The sequence below is a fragment of the Anopheles gambiae genome, chromosome 3 (assembly GCF_943734735.2).
Source record: "Anopheles gambiae chromosome 3, idAnoGambNW_F1_1, whole genome shotgun sequence".
Taxonomy (NCBI): Eukaryota; Metazoa; Arthropoda; class Insecta; order Diptera; family Culicidae; genus Anopheles; species Anopheles gambiae.
This window is the reverse complement of record NC_064602.1, coordinates 10,744,729-10,767,251: the sequence shown is the minus strand read 5'-3', so window position 1 is coordinate 10,767,251 and position 22,523 is coordinate 10,744,729. Positions and strand designations below refer to the sequence as shown.

The 22,523-nt window shown below is 44.4% G+C and overlaps 1 protein-coding gene across 5 annotated transcripts; it reads left to right on the top strand.

Moving 5' to 3' along the window:
- On the top strand, positions 1 to 22,006 carry LOC5668188 (trichohyalin). 5 transcript variants are annotated; one of them, XM_061658353.1, is made up of 8 exons: positions 1 to 287; positions 431 to 495; positions 5,446 to 5,733; positions 16,261 to 16,411; positions 20,002 to 20,100; positions 20,369 to 20,500; positions 20,599 to 21,411; positions 21,576 to 22,006. In XM_061658353.1, exons 1-8 carry the CDS (start codon positions 276 to 278, stop codon positions 21,654 to 21,656), a joined length of 1,641 nt encoding a protein of 546 aa, XP_061514337.1. In that variant the 5' UTR covers positions 1 to 275; the 3' UTR covers positions 21,657 to 22,006. The 5 variants fall into 5 exon arrangements, with proteins under 5 accessions (XP_061514337.1, XP_061514336.1, XP_061514338.1 ...); XM_061658352.1 differs by lacking the exons at positions 1 to 287; positions 431 to 495 and adding an exon at positions 2,583 to 3,272; XM_061658354.1 differs by lacking the exons at positions 1 to 287; positions 431 to 495; positions 20,002 to 20,100 and adding an exon at positions 2,583 to 3,272.
- Positions 22,007 to 22,523: the final 517 nt, after the last annotated feature.

Here is a 22,523-nt window from a genome sequence, read left to right as displayed (position 1 = left end):
GTAGTACACATTGAGTGATAATAATAAATAAACCCGCTCCACTCTGGGTGTCATAAATGTCAAATTTTTGTTGTACCCAGGCTTGGAAAGAAGCGGTAGTCGCGGTATTTAGCGCGTAAAAGTAATTTGTGCAGTTGGTTCGTCGTCTGTTGCTGCTGGGCTGGAAATTACAGTGTGTTTACGGACCCGAGAAACATTGCACTACACTGCTTCGGTGTGCCCTTTGCCTTACAGTGTGTTTTAATAGAACAACAGCGAAACTGACAGTGAGCGTGATGGACGCTTCGGTAAGAGCGGGTGGAACCGATATGGTAATAACGACAAGTTGTAAAATTTGTTGTATCAACCGGCGTATCCAGCATGGTGGTGATACAGTGCTTTATAACCTGATGCTTCTCCGTTTTCCATCATTTTTTCCCCCCGTTTTCAGAACATCGTTGGCGATGACATTGACACCAAGGATTGCTGGTGGGAACGGCCAAGTGTTATCTATGCGTGAGTACGGGTGATTTTTTGTTCTGCACGATTTCCACGATTACGTGTACGTCCCGTGGGTGGCCGTTGTGCCGTGGATGGCTTGAAAATACAGTCACTTCAAACACTGTTCCTGCTTGTCCCACTGTCCCACGACCGTAGCAAGTTTACGGCAGACATTCAGTGAACTCTTTCGGGAGTTCATGTGCCAGTATGAAAGCGAGCCCTTTTGTTCCTTCATTCCCTCCTGAAATTGCCAGTAAGTGGAGCAGTCAACCGTAGCGAAGTTAATACCGATTGCGTGACACCCTGCACGGGTACATCCCTTGTCGCTTTCTTTACATTATGACTTTTTTCCTTATCTTGCGTGCCTTGCCACGTCCATGTCATTTGCCGTTCAATCCTTTTCCATGATTTTCATACCAGGGAATGACGCCCGAGGGAAAAGTGGGACACCCGACTGAACTGACAGCTTGATTAAAGCTACCGTTGGAGGATTGTCCTAGTCATTGGAGCAAATGGTAACGCCCGAAGAGTTAATTTGTTCCACCTACCCTAATCTAGGGCTTGTTGAGAGTGGCATCGTTATTTACTTCATCGCAATCCGGGTGTGTTGGGGGTCTTCGTAATCGGTCATAAATGAGAAGGGCGTTACAAGTTGGTGGGTCAATTTTTTATGTAAGTTTCATTATTTTATTCAGAGCGTAACAATGAAAAGTAATTTAGAGAATTATTTTGGTGGTTATTTCTCTTTATTATATATTATAAAATTGTATTTATATTTAAATTCATTGTCAGTTCATAATGTCGCACAAAACACTGTTATCATCACAATTGGTTCAAATCGTAGTTGAATTATTTTATTTGATTATTGATTTATTAATTTTATCACTTCAGTGTAAAGTTTAATGAATTTTTGACAATTTTAACTTAATCTGTAACAGCGATAATTGTGTATTGATTGTGTTTCTTAGACTTCAATGATTTACTACTGTGTTTAAATCTTCTATAAATCAAACAGTTTACTAAAAGAGTTTGTTAAAAATTTGTTAAGTTTATCAACAAAATATCATCAAACTGATTTGAAAAGGTAAAAACATGAAACTGATAAGCAATACATGTGAGCAAATGCATAAATCATAAATATATGTTCACGCGATGAAGTGGTTTGAGGCGTTATTTCAACAAAACCCTACAAAACCCAACACTAATATTTGTTTAACGTCTTCTTCTTTGTCCACCTCAGCACAAAGAACACACGCTCCCCCAGCCTAGCAGGTTCACCTTGATGGTTTATACCCTGCAGTCATGTGTGTAAAGTGTTTTCCCCGTGCCACATATTGCCCCGGCTTTACCATCCCAAGCCGACCTTGTTTACTTTCTATCGCCCATACGTGAAATCATCATGTTCCTTAAACAGTTTACTTACCCATACACAGAACCACTCACAAAACTATTGCAGTCTGTAGTAAAACAGTGAGGCGACTTTACGGCCATCAGTTGACGAAGCTCCGTCCGTTCTCGCGCCCGAAGCTACGAACCTGAAGCGGTACGAAGCGCGTGGTTGCGTTTTTTGGCTTTGGAAATCGTTATTCTACCGTATTCCGCGGCTTGTCTCGCAGGCTACGGGGCAAACTACACATCCGCGCCTCCACCGGCACTGGCGGTGTGTGGTTGTCTCGTGTGTTTCGTTGGGGTTTTTCCTCCTGGTGGAAAATTCACCTGAACTCGGTATGCCTCGGTGTTTGACTTTTGGGGGTGAGGCGCACGAATTGACGGGCCAAAGCATAAGGGGGAAAAGAGGGGGAGGGCGAGAACGGGTGGGAAAACAACAGCCGGAATCAGTCGGAGCTTTTCTTCTCACCGGCGCCACCGACAACGTGGGGTACAGCGTTCGATCGAGCGTCAGTTTGGATGCCACCGTGAATCGGTGAAGTGTGACGGTTTCGTGTTGCGAGCTTTTTGGGCGCTTGGAGTGTGTATGGAAAAATTAGGTTGAATTCTTGGCGATTGATCATTGTGAGTGCATCCAACTACGGAGTGTTGTTGTGCAGATTTTGTATCATATAGTGTAGAGCGGTTTAGAGGAAAAAAGAAGGTGTTTTGTGCCATTTTTATAAATAAACCCCGTGGTTAGTGTTCTAGAAGCTGCTGGTCACGTTCCGCATGTAAATGACCCTTGTTGATGGGCACAAACTGTAGAAACTATGTTGACCGGCACAGAACCTACCATCGGGAGTGCTTCACACCCTGCTCGGTCCACCGTACTGCTGTGTAACGATGGAAGCTTTTCCATAAAACCAATCACCACGCACCCGCAAACAAAGAACCGTCACGTCCGAACCGCCGGTTGGGTAAAGCCGCCCCGACGCGTCTCCATCAGATTGTGAAATGTGAATGGACGACGGGTTGGAAAATTAATTATCGATGATTTATTGATACCCATCGCCCCCCCCCCCCCCCCCGGTTTGACGTTGGTTTTGAGTGTCAATGTACGCGTCGAGCGCCACCGGAACACAGGAATACCAGGAAATGAGAGCGGCCACGCACCCACGCTAATGGCGAAAGGGAGAGCATTCGTTCGTGTCCTGCGTGTTGATTGATGGGTGACAGACAGAAAAATCTAGCCTAGCGTGTGTTCGTTGTTGGAGGTGTTTCAAGATGAATGCAAACAGCTTTTGGGGTACGATCGATCAGCTGCTGGGCCGGGAAGCTCAGAAGCAGAGCGGGCAGGACTCGCTGAAGGTAGCGGGTTGGCTTTCCGCGTATGCTGGCGTGCGTAAAACGGCCGGACAGGGGTAAGAGGAACGTTGGTTGCATGTTTAGTTTAGGAAGTTTCTTTTGGTATGTGTTTAGTAATAGCTTCTTTTTTGTTTTGCATGGCGTTGTTGCAATGTGATGTATTTCCGGCCTTTGGACAGGAGGAATGTGTCATCCATCACTCCTGCGAATGAATCCGAACCGGAAGAGAATGTTACTGGAGAAAGACACTTTACACGTTTGGTCGTCATTCGTCAAAGTTTAGCTTGAGATAGGCAGCAGATGGATATTTCTTATAGGTTTAAATCAAATAAGAAATTTGCTATAATTTTGACTGGGTTGATGGATTTTGTCAAATATTTTTTTCCATTTTCATCAAATAGTTTTACATGTTTTTATCACATTTTATTTTATATTTCAACCTCAACTCCTCCGTCGCGCAGCTCACTCACGTACAACACACATCAATTCTGTTTCCATCCCTTTCCATCCGCCCTTGATATTGATAGCCTGTTTGAAATTATTAAGGACTTACGGCTCACACTCTCGAACAGGAGCATTGACCTAAAACATGCCATGCCGATTCTGTTTCGGAAGTGCATGTGCAGCGACGGAAGGAGCGGTGCAGTACGATGCGACGGTTCGATATTTCGTTGCGAAGGTTGCCAACGGCATATGTGTGTCATTGCGATGCAGCTGAAGGCACTTCAGAGCTCGGGACACAACCCTTTCGAAAGAGAGATGTGCGTGAGTTGAGGCAAACGGAAAACAGTTTAAATTTAGCAACTTTAGTAAATTGTTGTTGATTCGCGTAAATCGTTTCTTTGTGAAGTCTTTTCTTAAGCATACTATTGAACTCACCCATTGAAGTACCTTGTATTAGTGCGCTGCATAATCAAATGTCCATCAGCACGCAACTCACGGCTGGAATAAATAAAACAGACACCGTGTAAGACCCATCCAATCCATCTGACGACTTTCATCCTTGCTCGGTTTGCTCTTCAAAGTGTATGCAAAGTATCCTGGCGGGTTCTTTTTCCCCGCCCTGTTCCTGTACCAGTGTCTGTTTAGCGCCTTGGCCAGGTTTCCTCACGACTCCACACAATGCGCAAAATATGCAAATGCAGATACACAAAAAAATCCCCATTTGGTGTGACCTCCGGTTGGGGGTGGGTGTGTGGTGCACATCATACATATGCCGTATGATGTATGCGTACCGTCTCTCCCCGGGACGCGCCAGAATCGTCAGAATGTCCTTCAGAAGGCGCCCGCCCGTTGTCGCCGGTGGCAAGCCGTTTTGATTGACTTTCCTTCGCGCGCGGGACGGGGTTTGTGGCCTACCCTGCGACAGGCAACTGAGGCAGATTATTACGCTTCGTTCGGATGATTGTTGCCAACCAAGTGCCCACCACCACCATCCTGCTAGCTTCTTACGTTTGGGTAGGTGAATTTCTCTTGCAGGCAACCGCACACCGCTCTTCTATATTTTGTCGATATTTCGTGACATTGGAAGATATTGGGGCCGTTAAGTGTGCGGATATGTTATGAGTATGATAATCGCAATAAAGTGAGATGTATGCGTCGTCTGCGAGCTTTCTGGCTGGAAGAAGCAGACGAACGTCGTACCTGTATCCGTACGAACGCCGGCTCGATGGTTGCCGGCTTCGGTGCTGAGTGGCAATACCACCGGCAAATAGCAACAAGTTGCGAAGGCGATACAGCACATTGCCGTACAGAGGCCGGCTTCTGCCAACCTATTTGGCGATTGCAATCACTTGCGCTAACTAAAGCTCTTCAGCCGCATGGTTGAAGGATTACTGGAGATTTCGTTTGGAAGCTTGTAGAAGTGTACACATCGCTGATTGCTTCCTGCCATTTAATTATCTTGCTTTATCGGTTAAGTGTAATTGAGCTCGACAGAGTGATACCAGTATGGAGCTATTGCATGACAATGTAAAGATGGATTAGTTTGCTTAACATTTATGTAATTATTAACTTACCCTTGTTGCTGCAATTTTGTGTGTTTGTTATAAAATAAGTATTATTCAATAGTATATTTTTAATTAATCGAAATATTCGAAATATATATTTTTAATTAATCTAAATATAATATAAACACGTCTTGCTTATGCACCACTTCCTAGTAAAAAGTGCTTCACTTGTACCAATACAAACCCCATTTACCTATACGACGATTGCTCTTTGCGACAGTGACAGTGATGCGGCTGGCTACGGCAGCGATGGGTTCAGTGGACTTCCCGGCAGAACCGGCAGCTTGCCATCGATTTTCCCGACCGGCAATCAGCTGATTCAGCCCGACCAGGACGGCGGTTTCAACGGGGACGGTACGGGGCCGGGCGGTACTGGCGGTACGGCGGCGGGAACGGGCCGGACGGGAGCGAATCGCAAAAAGGTGCGCTTCCGCAAGTCGAAGCTTCGCCAGCTGTACGACGTGGACGTGCTGCCCGTGGAGTACCTGGGACCAAAGATCGAGTACAGGTGAATATGGTTTGGACTGCCGATGGTACAGAACTGTTTGACTACACTCTTTTACGTTTTTTTCATCCAATGACTCCAATACGTTTTTTGATTAACTTTTTATGGCTGATTTAAACGGCTTGTTATAGAATTAATTAAGTAAAATTAGTTGGTGAACTGAAAATATACTAAAATTTAAAAAAAAAAATGCCTGGCTTTGCAACAGCAATTGTTGTTCGTCACTGTAGCGTGCTATAAAACACGTACAGCTGCCATAAACCCTAAATTCGAGTAGCGGCTTCGAGCACACTGCTCGACTTCACTTGTACTGCACAGTGAGCGGATATGGCGTACATTCTGGCGATAAAATTGTGTGTATGTTATTAAAAAAACTTTATTGTCCAATAGTATATACTGATTTTATGATGTTTTTTTATTAAAAAATCTCGCTTTCACTGTTTTGGATAGATCTTAGTTTATTATTTGAGTAGTACAATTTCTTTGTCTTGGGCTGTTTGAACTGGATTCGTGGTATTGGTCATGGAATTATAAATTCCTATGTGTTTCAGTTTGGATCGGAATTATTCGGAATATAATTCTGCATCATATCATTGCCGGTCTCGTGATACAGTTGTCAACTCGCACGACTTAACAACACGTCCGTCATGGGTTCATAAAGTGGCCACTACTTACAATTTTACATTTTTTACATTTTTTCCGTGAAAAATGAAGTTATTGTACTGCTTTATTTTTTGAAACATTGCTCGTGATATGCTTAAGAATGCGCAGTACGATAGCATGACAAAAATGAGAAGTTTGCTTTAAGAAAAAATATTTTTTCCAAAATTGATCAAAATCACTGTGCCAAAATAAAGTGCCCACTTTATTCATTGTACAGAAAATATTTTTCTGAACAAATATAACACCAAACTTATAATTTTTTATGCGTTCCTCTCGCATTCTTTACATGTTCGAGGTTCTTTAGCGTATTTTTTTTTTCTAATTTTTAAAGGTTTATCTAGTTCTGCATCTAGTTTTTGCATCTGGTTCTTCTCAAGCGTTATCAAGAGCTTAAAATTTAAGTTTATTTGTTTGTGACACCAGTTTTATCCACCTTCGCACATAGAATCTGCCACAAATTCTCGATGGAACCAAGATTTAGACTTCATGGAGGACATGCAAGGTGTTTTATACGATACTAGTTGAGAAATGTTTTTTGTATTGATTGTGTGTGTTGAGATGTTAGCCTGTAGGAACATGTTTTTAGTTTTCAAACCCCATTTTTTTTAAAGAAATATCCAAAAGTATTGATGAAGAATGCTAAAAAAGGTATAAACCATAGTTGTACTTTCGATTCACACCAGTTTTCCCGCTACTCCTAAAGATAAAAACCCCCTAGCTATCACATTCCAATTTTCGTAATTTACTGCTCGTTAGAAGTGGCGTCCTTCAAGTTCCTCGCCCGAGCTACAGCAAGACTAACAAAGCCAATTAGCTTCAATATGATCAAGAACATGCAGATATATCGTAAGATTGTCGAAAAACTGATATTTGGACAGATGAGTCCAAATTAGAACTGATGTTCAAAAATATCTAGACGCGATCCAACAAACCAATATGTATGAAGAGTGCAATGTGATGACCAGGGAAGGGATTTCCATACGAGAAGTGGGGAGCATGGTTTGAATCGATGGCATAATGAAAGCTAATACTTATATAAGCATCCTGTGTGAATTTATCTTTTTTCTGTGAAAAATACGGAGTTAGTAAATAAATTGATGTTACAACCGGAAGCGACTCAAGTTATACACGAAGAATTTTTTAATTATTTTTTTCAATCAAATCGAATAAATCTTGTTTAATGGCTCCCACTTAGACTTAACTTTAATCCTATCGAGATTTCGTGTGCAAATTTTGATGCAAATGTGGTGAGAATGACGTGATTAGGAAAAACAAAATATGTTAAAGCTCTGAAATACTCCTAAGAAGAACAAATGCCAAATATGTGCAAATAAAACAAAATAAATTATGTCAAAGATCCTCGAACATGCAAAGAATGCAAGAGAAACGCATATAAATTATAAGTTAGATGTTATATTTCTTCAGAAAAATATTTTTAATAGAATGAATAAAGTGGGCACTTTATTTTGGCACAGTGATTTTGATCAATTTTGGAAAAAATATTTTTCCTTGAAGCAAACTTCTTATTTTTGTCATGCTATGGTACTGTGCATTCTTAAGAATATCACGAACAATGTTTCAAAAAATAAAGCAGTACAATAACTTCATTTTTCACGGAAAAAATGTAAAAAGTGTAAAATTGTAAGTAGTGGCCACTTTATATTGCCGGCCACTGTATCTCCACCAGTGAGGTTCGATGGTAGTTGATGCATTGCTTGCTTTTAAGATTAATGTTTGATGACTATTACCATCATGGAAATTTTTATGCTCTCTGATTTCAATGTGATTCGGTAGAACGAAATTGTGGCGAAATGACAATTGTGAATCTTTAATCTTGTCATCTGACACCAAATAATACGTCATAAAACCTTGAATGACATGCTATAACTTCATTATCACCTTTCTTAAGGCATTCTTGTTTCAAATCATCTTAAAGGCCTTTACTTCAACACCAAATGGACAGAAGAGGTTGTTACAAACTTTTCCCCAATTTTGCGGCCATTCGTGTGAAGTAGAAATAAAGCAAACTTTCCTCAGCAACCTGTAAATTATACTTGGCTGGCAAAAAAAATCGACCAAATGAGCCATGTACCCTGTCAAGCATGGCACTAGGCATCGCCCGGAGACGTGGTGGCGCGGTGACAGGATTAAGTTTTGACATGTCGATGACGGAAATTGGATTTATTGATGCCCCGGAGTAAGCTTGCCGCTTTGCTGAGTTTGATGTTGGTGGAGTTGGACGCGTAATACGTGGTCAAAGTTTTGAGCCCAGCGCATTATCCTACCTGTCCTGTGGTGTCGGGGCGGCCAATCGATACACCGTGTGCCACCTGCAGGAATCTTAAAGCCTCTACGTCCTTGGCACTAGCGAGCTGTGGTCGAGGAGCTTGCCGTGCGTGTGCGGTATCCATCGCTGATTACACTGCTAAGTTCCGGTCGGCGGGAGCTTACGGGCATAAAAGCTTGTAGTTTGCTGTTCGTGATTGATTTGATTCGATCGTAACTGTATTCTCCCCGGAGTGGGGCTACCACTCCGATGCCGGCACAATGTTGCATTGCTGGTGGTGGTGGGATTTCACTGGCTGTGCGTGTGTTTATTGCCCCGACAGTGGGCGGTGTACAAGCAGTCACCCGGAGGTAGGTACCCAGTGTGTACCAAAGCGAAAAGCCTAAAGCCAGCGGATTTACCTACGGGCGACCACGTGCGTGGGGTGTGGCTTGCAATGAACAGCATTAGGTTGGATTGGAATAGAATGTACTTTTCCAACAAACGAACAGACAATGATAATGCAGCTTCAATGTTATCATTGGACTTTTGCCGGCACAAAGTTGGCAAGTCAAATGAAACAATTTAATCAGACTTGGGCTACTCGGCTACTGTTGATATTGACACTGAAATGTGCGCCTCAATCCTTGAAGGTAGAACTTTAAAGTTCACAACGACAAGAAGAGAAACAGTTTTGAAACATTCCGTAGGTTATTTGATAAAACTAATACCAGTACCCGGGACCAAGGCAACAACCCGAACCTCAATGTACGCTTGCCCACTCTTGACCTTGATTACGTCGTTACGTCGTCGACGCCGCCGAGGTTGCTTTATTTTATTGTGTCAAACTGTCATAAATCAGGAGCGGCACCTCATCGAGCTGATGTTCGGCACCTCTTTAGGGGGTAAGCTGCCCGATATAACACTACCACAAACCTCCCATCCACTGTAACTCCCGAAGGAAGCCTCCAAAGCGGAAAGCACGACAACTTCGTCCAGCACCAGCGCTACTAGGCGAAAAGTGAATTTATGTCTTGTTTATTCCTTTTAACCGTGCACATTTAGCTCACCTGGTTTTTGGCTTGCGTTGTGGGTGGGTGGAACTCGTCCTCCATGCCTGCCTGCCCTTGAAATAGGGGCGCTAGATACTTTGTTATCTTCACTTCCCCCGTTGCTCGATTTCGTGGGCCCAAAGGTGGCGGGAACTCCACAGGACACCGAGACCCAGAGAGTTGTTGGTCTAGCACGCTTAGCGGGCTTAGATTATCAGCAAGGGACCCTCTCATAGCGAAACGGAACGGGCAAACGCTTTCGTGTGACCCATTAAGCGTCGAGTTCCTCACGAAACAAATTCTGCCAAACCCCTGAGCAAAAGGAGAACCTGCCAAATTGATTCTGTTCGCCGTGTTGTTGTTCTGTTCCTTTTTATCCCGCTCCTTCTAGCGACCAGTTTCGCATGCGATATGTATTGCCTTTTACCACTCGTCCCGCACAGCTCTTACAAGCCCTACAACCCCCAAACGCAATCCCAGAACTCGACGAGGCTCGTTTTATTGTGCGCGATTTCCCGTGCCGTTTCTTTAGCACGCGGAGCGCTCTTCTTCTGTTTGTTTGTTTTGTTTCGTAAGGGTGTCCTTCCTTTCGTGTGCCTTGGCCGTCTACCGACGACCGAAAGGATATTTTATTTATTTCGTCGCCGAGCCCGAGGAATGTTTTTTGACTTTTTTGTTGTTGTTGCTCAGGCCTTTTTGTTGCCTTGTTGCGGTGTTGAATTAGTTTTCCTCACGTCAACTACCCATCAGCACGGCATGGCCATTGCAATCGAGGGAATGGGAACCTTCGCTAGGGTCTAGGGCTTTTGAGGTTTGAGCTCTGGGGATGTATGTGTGTGTGTGTGTGTACGTGTTCCTGTAAACGAGGTGAGAAAAAACGAGGCGTCAATGGTTTCGCTCGGATGGTGGCAAAAATTTGGGTTTTGACAGTTTAGCACTACGCTTCTGGTCGTTTGGACGTGGTGCGCGCGTGTGTCCTTTGTGTTGCCTTTGGAAAGCCGTCCCACTATCCACTGTCGGCGCTTATCGAGCTGACCAGCTGAGTGGGTGACACCCTTTCATCGGGCTTTCAGCCATTGTGAAAGCAAACCGCCCGTCATATAATGTCAACCACCTGAAGCACTAATTGATAACGCTTTGGGAGGGATGGTGGCCGTAGCCGTGGTTTTGATTACGTGGCTTTGTGGTGAGATCGCTCTGTTGTGAGATGAACGCGCGTTGTGAGTGTGTGGAGTCATCTTCAAAATGACATTCGAACTGAATCGGTGTTAGCTCATGAAGTGGCTCTGCTTCTAGCCACTGGATTGCGTTGAGAACTTCCTGTGTGTTGTGAGTGTGTGTTTGTGTGTATTAATTGAAGCAGCTATATCCCGTTGACAAAGCGATTGGATCAAATTATGTGATAAAGTGTCAAATAGGTGAACTGTACGAAACGATTCGAGCTCAAAAATGAAGAAAGCAAACGGTCCGAAAACCCAGCTGGAGAAGATGATGCTCGAAGAGGACTTCACCTTCTGCGAGTGTAATTTTGCGGTGAAGCCAACGAGACGTCAGGAGTGAGTGTTGAGACTAGGATGTTGTATGAAGTATTTATGATCGTGGAATAAAATAGTTATTTTTGTATCTCTGGAAAACGACCTCCAAGCCGGGGCGAGGAGTCGTGTTGGGAGCAAAGTTTACTGTTTTGGATAGTTTGACACTTTATTAAACTTCGTGCTGGTTGGGTTTTGCGTGGGATTCACTCTAACGCACCAACTTTTCAATTGGTCAGACTAGTTTCTACGTTCGCAAATATTGTATTACTGTCGCAACGGTACATTCTTTCCTCAACTCCGAGGTTCACCTACAAAGTAGCGTACCAGAAATTAATTAATTAGCTTGGTGAGCTTCGTAAGCGCATTCGAGGCTGGAGGGAAGCGGCAAAAAGGGATGCTTTTCAAAGGATCGTAAAAAAATATTTCTTATCCTCGGGCAATGAAATTGATGAAAGCTTACATATTTATTTCTGTTATGCAAGGTCCTGCAAACGAGCCCGAGGTGCATTATAAAAATAAAATCAGATAAATCAGAGTGCGCTGTATGAGCAGGGCAAACACGACAAATGGAAGCACACATTTCATCATGAAGCGTGCAGCTGGATGATAATTTACTTGCGAACAGAAAATTATAATTTCTCTAAATTGAATTGAGTCTTTTGCACACCTTTTTATGTGTTGCTTTCACCTCGAGTCCTGCATGCCATAACACTAATCCAGCGTGACCTAAATCGTATGATAACGATACGCTCGCTGCACGTTGCTGGCTGCGCGGACGGATGCAATTTTTAATTAAAAACCACCAAAGCCGGAAGTAAAATCATAAACTCCGCTGCACTGAAGCACTACATGCAAGGGTGGCTGGTGACAGGGCGGTTGGGACATTTCTTTCTACACCTCTAGACGCGGGTGTTGATGAAAATAAATTGGCTTTTTTGCCACCCTATCTCTCTCTCTGTCGTTGCCGCTCGTTTCTTTCTTGATGGTGAATATTTCCTCGGGGAAGGAATTGGCTTTATCTGGCTTTTTTGTTTGTCCTTTTTAGTGGAATGTTTCGTTAGGTTAACAGCGGTTAACAGTCCTCCGGCTGGTTGTATGTTCACCTACGCAATTGATCGTTGTCGAAAGAAAAGCGTTTAGCAGCCATCGGATGGAATTCATTTTGTTCCATTCACTTGTTGCTAATGATACACAGGGGGATTGAAGTGACAGGTGCAAATAATGCCCGTAGCAATGATAAAAACATGACACAAGATTTGCGTAGGGAACAGATAAAACAACATTAAAATATTGCATTCATAGAATTAAACTGCGCAGGTGGTATAATTGATTAGTTTCCTGTTGGAGCATTTGAATTTCATATATTATTTTTTCTCATTGGGATTTCTTCGCTGATCTAAAGCTATTTAGAACATTTTTTTTAAGCATGTTGCGGCATGGGAAATAAACGATATTTTGCATACATTTAGGCGTATCATATCTTATAGGAGTTTGCGTGCAGGCTTAAAATAGAGCAACTATTTTACATACATTTAGGCGCTTTTCACTGTTACGACAACTTGGTCATACACTGAACGTAGTAGTAGATGTACGGCGAATCGGGTGATTGCAAATCTGTGCAACAATATGAGCATTTGTTGTAATTTTTCACGTGTACTTCCTCCGTAAGCAAGGTACGACCGAACACCGCCCTGCCATGCTCACCACTAAAGAATGGTTATGATTATAATTACATTTCTGCTATGGTTGCACATATCGCATGCTAAAATCACACTCGCTAATGATGGCAGCTGGTAGTAGCAGCACCCATACACAATATGAACAGTGCACATCCGTTTTCGATTGCCGCGAGCAATCTGAGTGCACCGACCGAAAATATCCCTTGTGCAACAGCTGCCCCCATTCACATGTCGTGTGCAACCGAAGCCACAGCCACAGAATGACGTGACGTAGGCAGCACCAGGGCATGGTACGAGCGTGTGGAATGTCTAATGCCAACGTTTTCGTGCTGCTAGAAAAATGACAGCAGCATATCGCAACACAGTCGAGCATGGCACAATGGCAGCTCAAGCCTTAAATCGTATGTACGGAGAATGTAAAGTGTGTCCTGGGCGATGTGAAAAGCTTTCTCAGTATTTTTTTTCCCGAATATTGTTGAAGGGTGTATTCCTGGTTGCACTGTTTTATGTATGGTTCAGTGGAAAGTTGCCACCGGCACGCTTTACATTGCACCTCCACAAGACCACCATGTCCACCAGCCATCGCAGACACTGGGCAATGTCTCAATCCGTGTGCCGTCCGCGACGACAATCGACAGCGAGCTTCCGAGTGTGGGTGCGCGAGGTTTCGTCTAGCTAGAACTGTTTGAACAATATTTTATGCATCCTTTGGTCGAAGCCTCTTACCTCGTGCCGCGCTGCTCCCCGTTCCAAGGATAACGAGCCGTTCTGGAAATCGTTTTAGCTGGAGCACTGTTTGGGCGAGAGTGTCGTCTCGATGGCGTTCCATTGGCTCGATCGAAACCATTCGTTTTCCGTTTGCCGGCGCTCTCGCTGGTGTGTTTATCAATTTTATGTACGCTCGCTGATTCGATATTCGATTTTTGTCCAGTTCTATTTATATGTGATGTATACGGTTCGATTGTCCCGATTGCACCAGTAGCCAGTGCGCCGATTGTTGAGTTGTTGGCTTCCAGGTTCGCGGTGGAAAATCGTTACCAGGCCGGATGGTAGACCGCGAGCAGACGAAGGCCATGCAAAGGTGCTTGGTGGAATTCGATCGCTTTACATTCGCCCCGGAGAGCCTTGTACCACGGTCGTTCCGTGGGTTAATCCTTCCTTCCACCCCTTGAACCCTTGAGTCGCCAGCTCCAGTACCCATGACCTTTGCGTTTCGGTTTGCGTATCACTAACCGGCTACGGCATTCGTTCCGTTGCATTAATTGAACGGAATAGGCGTAGTATTTTTCTTCCTTGCTAGATAAAAATGGATGTGGAAGGAAGGAAGCCATTTGCCGGGTGGACATGCTGTTGCTAGGCGGCCAGAGCTGGTAGCGGTTCCACCGGTTGGGTTTAATTTTAATTTGTTTTCCAGTCGTGATCGGAGCGTTGGTCGTTGTGGGTGCTGCTTTGTGTACACACTGCGTTTGTTGTTATTGTTGCTGCCGGTTGCTTGTGAGCGGAGGTCAGTTCACTTTCACGCAAGGTTTGCCCGTGTGCTATCAGTGTTCTGTTGGCTCTCAGCCACCGCCACTCTGTTTGCAAAGCCGGTGTGATATATTTGTGCAATAATTAGAACCTTGTCTAAAGAGGAATGGGACACAGTGTACAATAACTGAGAGATATTTTCCAAGTATAATATTGATATTGCTCATAAATGTCGATTATTTGCTTTTATTATGTGTTTACTAAAACTTTTTTATGATTCTTTTTGCAGATTTAGCTAGTTATAGATAGAAATGGATAAAGAATCATCATAGATTCTTTAAATACTGATTTAAGTATTTCTTTATGTCTGATTTTAGCCGCATCGTATGAAAACTTAGAGTTTTTGTAAGGCAAATTGCATATTTTTAGGCGATTTAGAGTTTTGGGCAAAACGAATCTTTTCTTACAATAAATGTAAGGGTATTTCAACTCTAGTTGTGTATGTTGTGAATGTTGAATGTTTGTGTGTATAAGTGAATTCAAATGTCAATGGTTTGAAAACTACATTAAATAAATAGTGTCTACAATCGATTTGGTTTTCTTGTGCCATGAGTTTGCTTTGCTCTTTTTGCACAAACATTACAAATATCATCTGTTTTTGCAACAATTTGCTTAAAAGACGACGCACAACAGCATGGGAAGAGCCAGCCGATGGCACGGTCACATCCACACCGCTTAACGGTTCAGCAAATCCACCATTTTATGGCGTCTCGTAAAAATATGATCACGATTATTATTGTTATTGCGTTGCCTGCTGTCGGTGTGGCCGGCCTGGCATCAACCGGCATTAGGGCTGGTCGTTGCCGTGTGTTCCGTCCATCCCACCACCATCCTTTTCCCTTAAAAACGAGCAGCCCTCAGCAACTCTTTAACCGTCCATTCCGGCTCACCAATGCTCTTCCCTTCTCCAATTCAATGCTAGTTAGCGTTACCAGTGCCACCCCCTCTTTGCTTTTGTGTGTCTTTCCTCAATGCCAGTATTTTGTTTTCACCCGGCCCACCACGTGGACGCACAGAAGCTTCGAGGTTATGTTTTGCCAAAAAAAAAGGAAAGCCCACGTGCGCATTCGGCCCCAGGTTTCGGATCATACACGGCCTCCTATGTTCGTTTTTCAGTGCCATGCTCGCTCGTGCTGTGCTCTTTTGTTTTCGGCAATGCCCGATTGTGGGGAGCGATTGTTGGGGCACAGTGAAAGCAAAACATAAATCGAAGCCTCCGCACTCTCAACCCTGTTCGGTGTGCCTGGGAATGTCAATAGCACGATTGGCTGTCACGCTGAGTTTTCGTTGCTTTTTTTTGGGGGGAGGTAAAAGCAGCAATATTCGATTTTTCGAGCTCGCGTTGTTGTGTGCATTCGAGAGCTCTCGATGGCCAAGAAAAAAGGGGTAGCAAATACAGCAGTACCTTTACCTAGGTCTACACTAAGCACGGAGCGTACTTGCTGTTTCGTGGCTCACTTCCATGCCGTGCAGAGGGCTGCCACACGTACCACCAGTCAGCTAGCGCCTTCGTACGCCAACGGACGGGAACAAACGCTTCCGGGATTGAGTGATACGCCTTAGCTGCCGGTAGCCGGTGTTTCATCCTTACCCAAACGCCTTTGCTGTGCAGGTGTCCAGCAATTCTTCGTTTGTAAGTGAACACTGTGGTCACCGTAACAGTGTTTGTGGCAGTGGCAGTAGTATAAGAAGTCATCTAAAGGACATCATCTCTTCTGTCTGTGATTGTGATGTGTCGCTTCAAAGGCCGTTTCGGTGTACCGTTCTAACCCATCACGCATCCCGCGTTTCGCTCCATTTCGTTACAGTGTGAACCTGCCGAGAGTAACCGCACAACTGGAGAAGTTGATGGGAACAAATGTGGTCCGGCTGACGGATCGCAAATACATGCAGGAGCTGCAGCGCCGCATCCAGGAGGACTACAATGTCACGCTGGAGAAGCGCATCAGCGAACGGGAGGTAAGTGAGGACCCTGGGACTCTGGGGTCGCCTTTGTGCACATCAACGTTTGACCGGGCCATTTGCGCTAATGAGGGATACCTTTTTGTGGAGCTTCTAACGCACATTCGATCGAACGACCGTTTTGTTATTGTGGTTTAGTTTTGGTACTGTGTTGCCGGTTGGTGCTCATTAGTAGCAGCAGCACCGCTGCGTCATTAATTGTGTTCGGGAAACCCACGGTGTGATGCCTAAAATTACAAATTACGTTTAATTATGAGGGAAAACACGTCGCATCGAAGTAAATTTACGAGTTTCACGTCTCGGAACAACCGTACCGTCCATGCACGCATAGCTCATTTCGCAGTCCTTTCGCAAAGGTTTGCCTACATTCATGCCCGTTTGTGCGGGGATGTTGTCTTGGAGCATTTTACGAGCATGCAATTAAAATTCGTTCCTGATTATGTTGGGCGGATTGTTTGATTTTCGCCGAGCATTTGATTGTTGCGGTTGAATGTAACATTCAGGAATTTGAGGGTTTCCATGTAACCAGAAGCTGGATCGGGCAAATTTTCGTTTATCTTCTCCAAGAATAGCTGCAAGCCGTTTCAATTTTTCCGAGAGCAGTTCCAATTTCAACAACTTTTCCACAACAAGATACAATATCTCCTGAAGAAATAGAATCTTGATCTTTGATTTTGATAATGATCTTTAAACAAAAATACTGGTTTGTGTCGATTATCGCCTAAAACCACATCTTGGAAAGTGGATCCGATCAGAGTACAACCTCTCCAAGTACGGAGCGTTCCGTTGAGTTGTCCATACACCTGCCAGTTCGATGGTATGTGCACGGCAAGGGTGTGTGTGTGTGTGTGCTTGTGAAATCGATAACCGTTTGTGAGCGATACCTGGCACACGGCAAAGTACACAAACGTCACACACACACACAGCCACACACATTGATCCACATTCACACGCAAGCATATCATGACAAAAGAGCACCATCTCCCTTTTGACAAGACCCTTTCCGACACCGGCAGTGCCCATGCCCCTGCTCGCATTCGATGAGTTCGCCTCCAAAGGCCATGTGCTCGCTTGGTCTGCTTGGAGCTCCGCTTTCTGTTTGTTTGGTGTGTTTTACTTTGCCAATGTTGTTGCCATCGAATGAATGTTAAACTGTGCTCTCGGCATCGATGCACATTCGGTTCGCAGGGAGGAGGAACAGCAGCGTGCTTATCGGTAGGGGCCGAGGAGATCGATAGTAAAAAAGGTGATAAGCGTTTAGCACTAATATACTGTCGATAACATCGTTTGCAACCATCCCCCTATTGGGCCTCTGGGTGTTGGTAGAGAAGAGCACCCAACCAAACCAACTCCCGCCCCGAAATTGGTCCATGGTCAGAGTTCACCTGATGTTCAATGTTTTTTTGGGGAAAAAGTCGGCTTTTGACATCGAGCAAGGTTCTGCATTGCCGTGCATTCTCTCACGAGGTGTGTAGCAGGAGATGTTTTCATTTCCTTTGCTTGGTTGACATTCAAAACAGAAATGGTTGACATTTTCGGCCCAAGGAATGTTGGGATATCAAGCCGTAAGACTGCCCTAAGCTACCGATAACGGTTTGACCTCAATTTTCTACAATCAAGCGATAGTTATCGTTACACAATTTTGTGACTATATTTAGAGGTAGCATCGTATATTTTTGGATGTTAAAATAATGTGCCTCTAAGGCACAAAAGCATCGTAAAACATTAAGCATTTGAATCTTTACTTCTAGCCTAAAGTAGTCACAAAACCGGGGGAGAGGTACTATTACCCACGTCTAGACTTGTTGGACGTCAATCGATAACTCTCCACTTACTTGTGGAATGCTTTTGAGTGTACTTTTGAGTGTACCTTAGGAGCACAGAGGAGCATGTTTAAGGATTTGATTTTGCTTTCGGGAATTTTCTGGAGGCGGGTAGGACCGAAGAACTTGTCGGTTTTGATTCCATCTGCAAGCTACGTGCTACGGGCTTGAATTGAGCCTCCGTAAGCTACTGGTCCCGTACTGCTGCATCCCAGTCAGTCCGCAGGAAATGGCTAATGTGGCATTTAATGTGATTATCATAATGGTAATCTGTGTTCGTCGTCGCAAATTTTATACTCCCGAAGCGAACACACTTTACGACCGAAGTGTGTCGGATAAAGGACATCCGCACGCACGCACGCACGCCCATCGTCGTGAGCGCAAAGTTGATGAAGAATGGTACGTTTCTTACGACTTTGGATCTTTTTGTCTTTTGTGAGTTGTTGTCTCTATTCCTGGCTTTTTTTGAAAGGCTCTCTACTTCTCTTTTGCTTTCTATCTCTCTCTTTCTGTTGTGTGGATAATAAAAGTAAAGCGCGCGTACCCCCTGATCCTTGCAATGAACTCTTGGGCGCCTTGCATACGTGACTGCAGTTTGAGGCGCGCACACGCGACAGGACGCTTGCCGATGCTTCCACGGCCCCGTGACATTCATGCCAGATATTTCAAGATTAGCGAGCGAGCTGAGTAGGTTGCCTGAATGGTCTCGATGGTCGTCTTCTGGTGCGGGGCGTTAAATGTGGTAGCAGCGGGGGAGCAGTGCATTACACTTTGCAGATGAAGTGAATTGGTAAACCTTGGTGCTGTAAAATGATAGCATTCCCGTGGCATCGATATGTAGCTCGAATGCTGATGCAAAAATGCTGACTGGAGTAGGTGAACGAAACTGCACTTGTGGGCAATTGAAGGATATTTTTCTAATGCGAAAGGTACAGACGACTAGGCGTCTCCATGCGTAGAATATGGAGTTTTCTGAAGTTTTCCGATAGCTATTATTCACATGAAACTCATCAATTTTGAATCTCTTTTTCATCATGAAAGATTGAAGCAGTCATAATTGTAGCTATTTAATTTCCAGTAGTTTGATTGCATGTATTCATTTCGCTAAGTGTTTATTTATAAAACTGAATGGCTTGTATAACATGGGGAGGTGTGCGAAGTACGGTTTAAAATCGTTTACGAAGTACATTATGAGCTTTGAGTACGTTTCAAGAATCTTCTACTCAGTAATTAATTCAAGGAAGCTGTAATGTACTAATAGATTTAAGAGCAGCAGAAAGCTAATCGAAGAATGAAGAGCGCTTAATATAATCCGCTTGTTTGTGTTCTCAGTATTTAAATCAATATAAACTTACAGTAGTTCATAGTATTGGTGTACATTTTGCATCAAAATTCATGAGCAATAACTTTAGTAAGGTGTATTGCATTTTCATCGCCAATATATTTCACATCCCATCGCGATAAGCTTGACCGATCGCTATATTTTATCATTTCTTCACCTAGCCAGCTCAAAATCAAATCATTCATAACTCTTTCTTCTGCCATTATTTATTTCACCTCCTGCGAAACTCATAACAATCATCCCGGCACAACACACTGCATGGTGCACACAAACACATACCTTCAACACACACATCTGGAACGCACATCTGTGGTCACCTGGCTGCTGCATCGTTCGCCCTTCATCATCACCCACATGCACATGAATCGAAAAAAAAAATGCAATAATGAAAACTGGCTGGACACATTTCCAATCCACCTCAGCACCGAGAATGGCAACGGCAGAAGCAACTGATCCTGGACGGCAAGTATAGCCTGGAAAACTGTCCCCGGTCTTTAATTCCACTGCACAGTATCGTGCTGGTAAGCGAAAGGTGTTTTGGTTGGCTTGTTATTAGGAAAGGAAGAAAGAACAGTGCAGTGTAACTAACCTGAAAGATGTTACCCGGGGGGCGGGGATATAAGAAGCGCAGATCAAAAAGGGACATCTAAGATCTCATATAGCGTCCGTCGGCCACTTGGTTGATTGTGTTTTGCTTTCCACTAAACTCGTTCCGCTTGGTGTGGGACATTTTTTTGTTTTTCTCATTTCATTCCGCACCGTACACTACTGGTACCATTTTCTTCAAAGGCGAAAGAAATCGAGCGTGAGCGTAACCTGATCCTGTCCGGTGCGGGCGACAGCATACCGGAGGAGATGACCAGCTCGGTCTTTCTGGTGAACCAGAAAACGAACGTCAACATCCTGAACAAGCGGGAAAAGGTAAGCCGTTGTGTCGCGGGGCAGTGCGTAAAAAAACAATAAATGGGTTAAGTTTCTCATGTTTCTCTCTCTCTCTTTTCTCACCCTTTGTTTGCTAGCTGAAAACTATCCGTGAGAAAAATGCGGAACGTTTGATAAAACAGGGCCACCGCTGGGAGCGGGAACGGCAGCAGATGGAGGAGCAGAGCCGCGAGCGCGAGATCGAACGGCGCACCAAGCGCGAGGCACTGCTCGAGCAGGAAAAGCTGTACATGATCGAGGAAAACGATCGCTCGCTGAACCTGCTGCGGATGAAGACGAAGAAGGGCCCGTCGCGCGACATGAACCTGCGGTCGATGCTGATGCAGCAGCGGGAAGAGCTGGGCCGGACGATACAGAAGCGCGACTTCGACATGAAGGACGAGCGGTCCGGGCTGGGGATGGAGATGGAAGGCGGGAAGGGGGATCGACGGCGGCATCGACGGGGCGCTCGCAAGCAGCGACCGATGCAGCGACAGAACGAGGTGCACGAGTACCAGGAGTCTTCCTCGCCGGAGGAGGGCTACATCTCGATGAACAATGCCGACACGCCCGAAGATCTGGAGACGTCGATCGCGATCAAGGTGGGCAAAGGGGCGAGCAAGGATTCGGGCGACGAATCGGAAGCGGAGCAGGATTCGGACCAGGCGCCAGTGGACGAGGCGTTGGTGGAGCAGCCAAACGATGCGAACGCAGGGGACGATGAGGAGGTGGCTGCTGAGGTCGATGCGCTGGAGCAGCAGCTGGAGCAGCAGGAGCTGACCGAGGCGGAGCTGGAAGCGGCCGAAGAGGCACGGCTACGGGAGGAGCTGGACAAAACGCTGATGGAAAAGAAGAAGGCGCGGCAGGTGCGGAACGAGGACCCGAAGATTACCAAGCTCAAGGAGGCAGATGTAAGTGGGCGTGTGGGTGTGTGAGTTTGGGATGTTTGAGAATTAATCACTGCCATCACAATTCAGCCAATTCAGCTGCCGGCGATGGTGGATCGAAATGTGATGTGGTGCATGTTTTATGTGCGGTGACCCTTTTTCGTTATTGTTCCACTCTTTATTTGCAGACTGTGTCAGACATTTATAACGTTGCCGATGAGATCATCGTGCTGGAGAAGAAGAAGACGAAGAAAGGGTTCGGCAAGTAAGCGGGGCGGCAGGGCAGCCAAATCCGTCGCAGGCCAAACATAATCCACCGGACCCCGATGCGTGCCACACCGTGACGGAAGGGCAGCGAACGTCGGCGACAGGAGTTTTTAAGAATGCTGCATATACATCACAAGCTGTATCTGTGATCTCTGGATGATTGTGGTTTCGTTTGCAGGTGTGGGTGTGCTCGTGTGCACCCGGAGAGATTTTGGTAGCGTATTGTTTTGCGTCTGTTTTTTTTGTAACAAAAATGCGTTTGTGTTGAGATGCACTTTGTGATAAAAATTGAAATGTATTTTGTAGTAAAAACCAAAGAGTCGTCTTAATAAACTGTTGCCATTGATGGATAGATGTTGCTGTTGAAAATGTAAATGTGAGTTTAATGTTTTGCCTAATATGTTTCGAGCTATGATGACTATGAAGTTATGAATAAAGGTAAAATAGAGACACGTTTTTAGGTATTATTTTTGAAATAAATCAATAAAATATAGCACTTTCCATTCGTTTATCTTCAAGCTGTCCAGAATAGTTGCTTGAAAATTGCGATACGCTATGTAAAATATAAAACAGCCTAAATGTATGCAACATGATAAACATCACTAAGCACACAGGCAGAGATGCTTAGAAGTTTGGAAATCGTTGGTTTTGCCTTTGCAAGAAAGCACTGTTTTGATAAATGATGCAAAATTGATTGAAAAAATGACATGAAATTATAGTTTTTTGGTGTTAGAAAACAGACAAAATGGTAGAATATATTGAAAAACTGAATTAACTGAATTAAAAATATCTGCAAATCTTTAGGCGCTACGTGGCACAGACTCATATTCTCAGAATTGATATCAATCTTAAAATTCTTTTTAATTGTT

What these genes read in the sequence shown, in the direction of transcription:
- LOC5668188 (XM_061658352.1), top strand. Translation starts at nt 3,136, where the DNA reads ATGAATGCAAACAGCTTTTGGGGTACGATCGATCAGCTGCTGGGCCGG. An exon ending in CGTAAAACGGCCGGACAGGG is followed by an intron (nt 3,273 to 5,445) that starts GTAAGAGGAACG and finishes TCTTTGCGACAG; the next exon opens with TGACAGTGATGCGGCTGGCT. An exon ending in CACTGCACAGTATCGTGCTG is followed by an intron (nt 20,101 to 20,368) that starts GTAAGCGAAAGG and finishes TTTTCTTCAAAG; the next exon opens with GCGAAAGAAATCGAGCGTGA.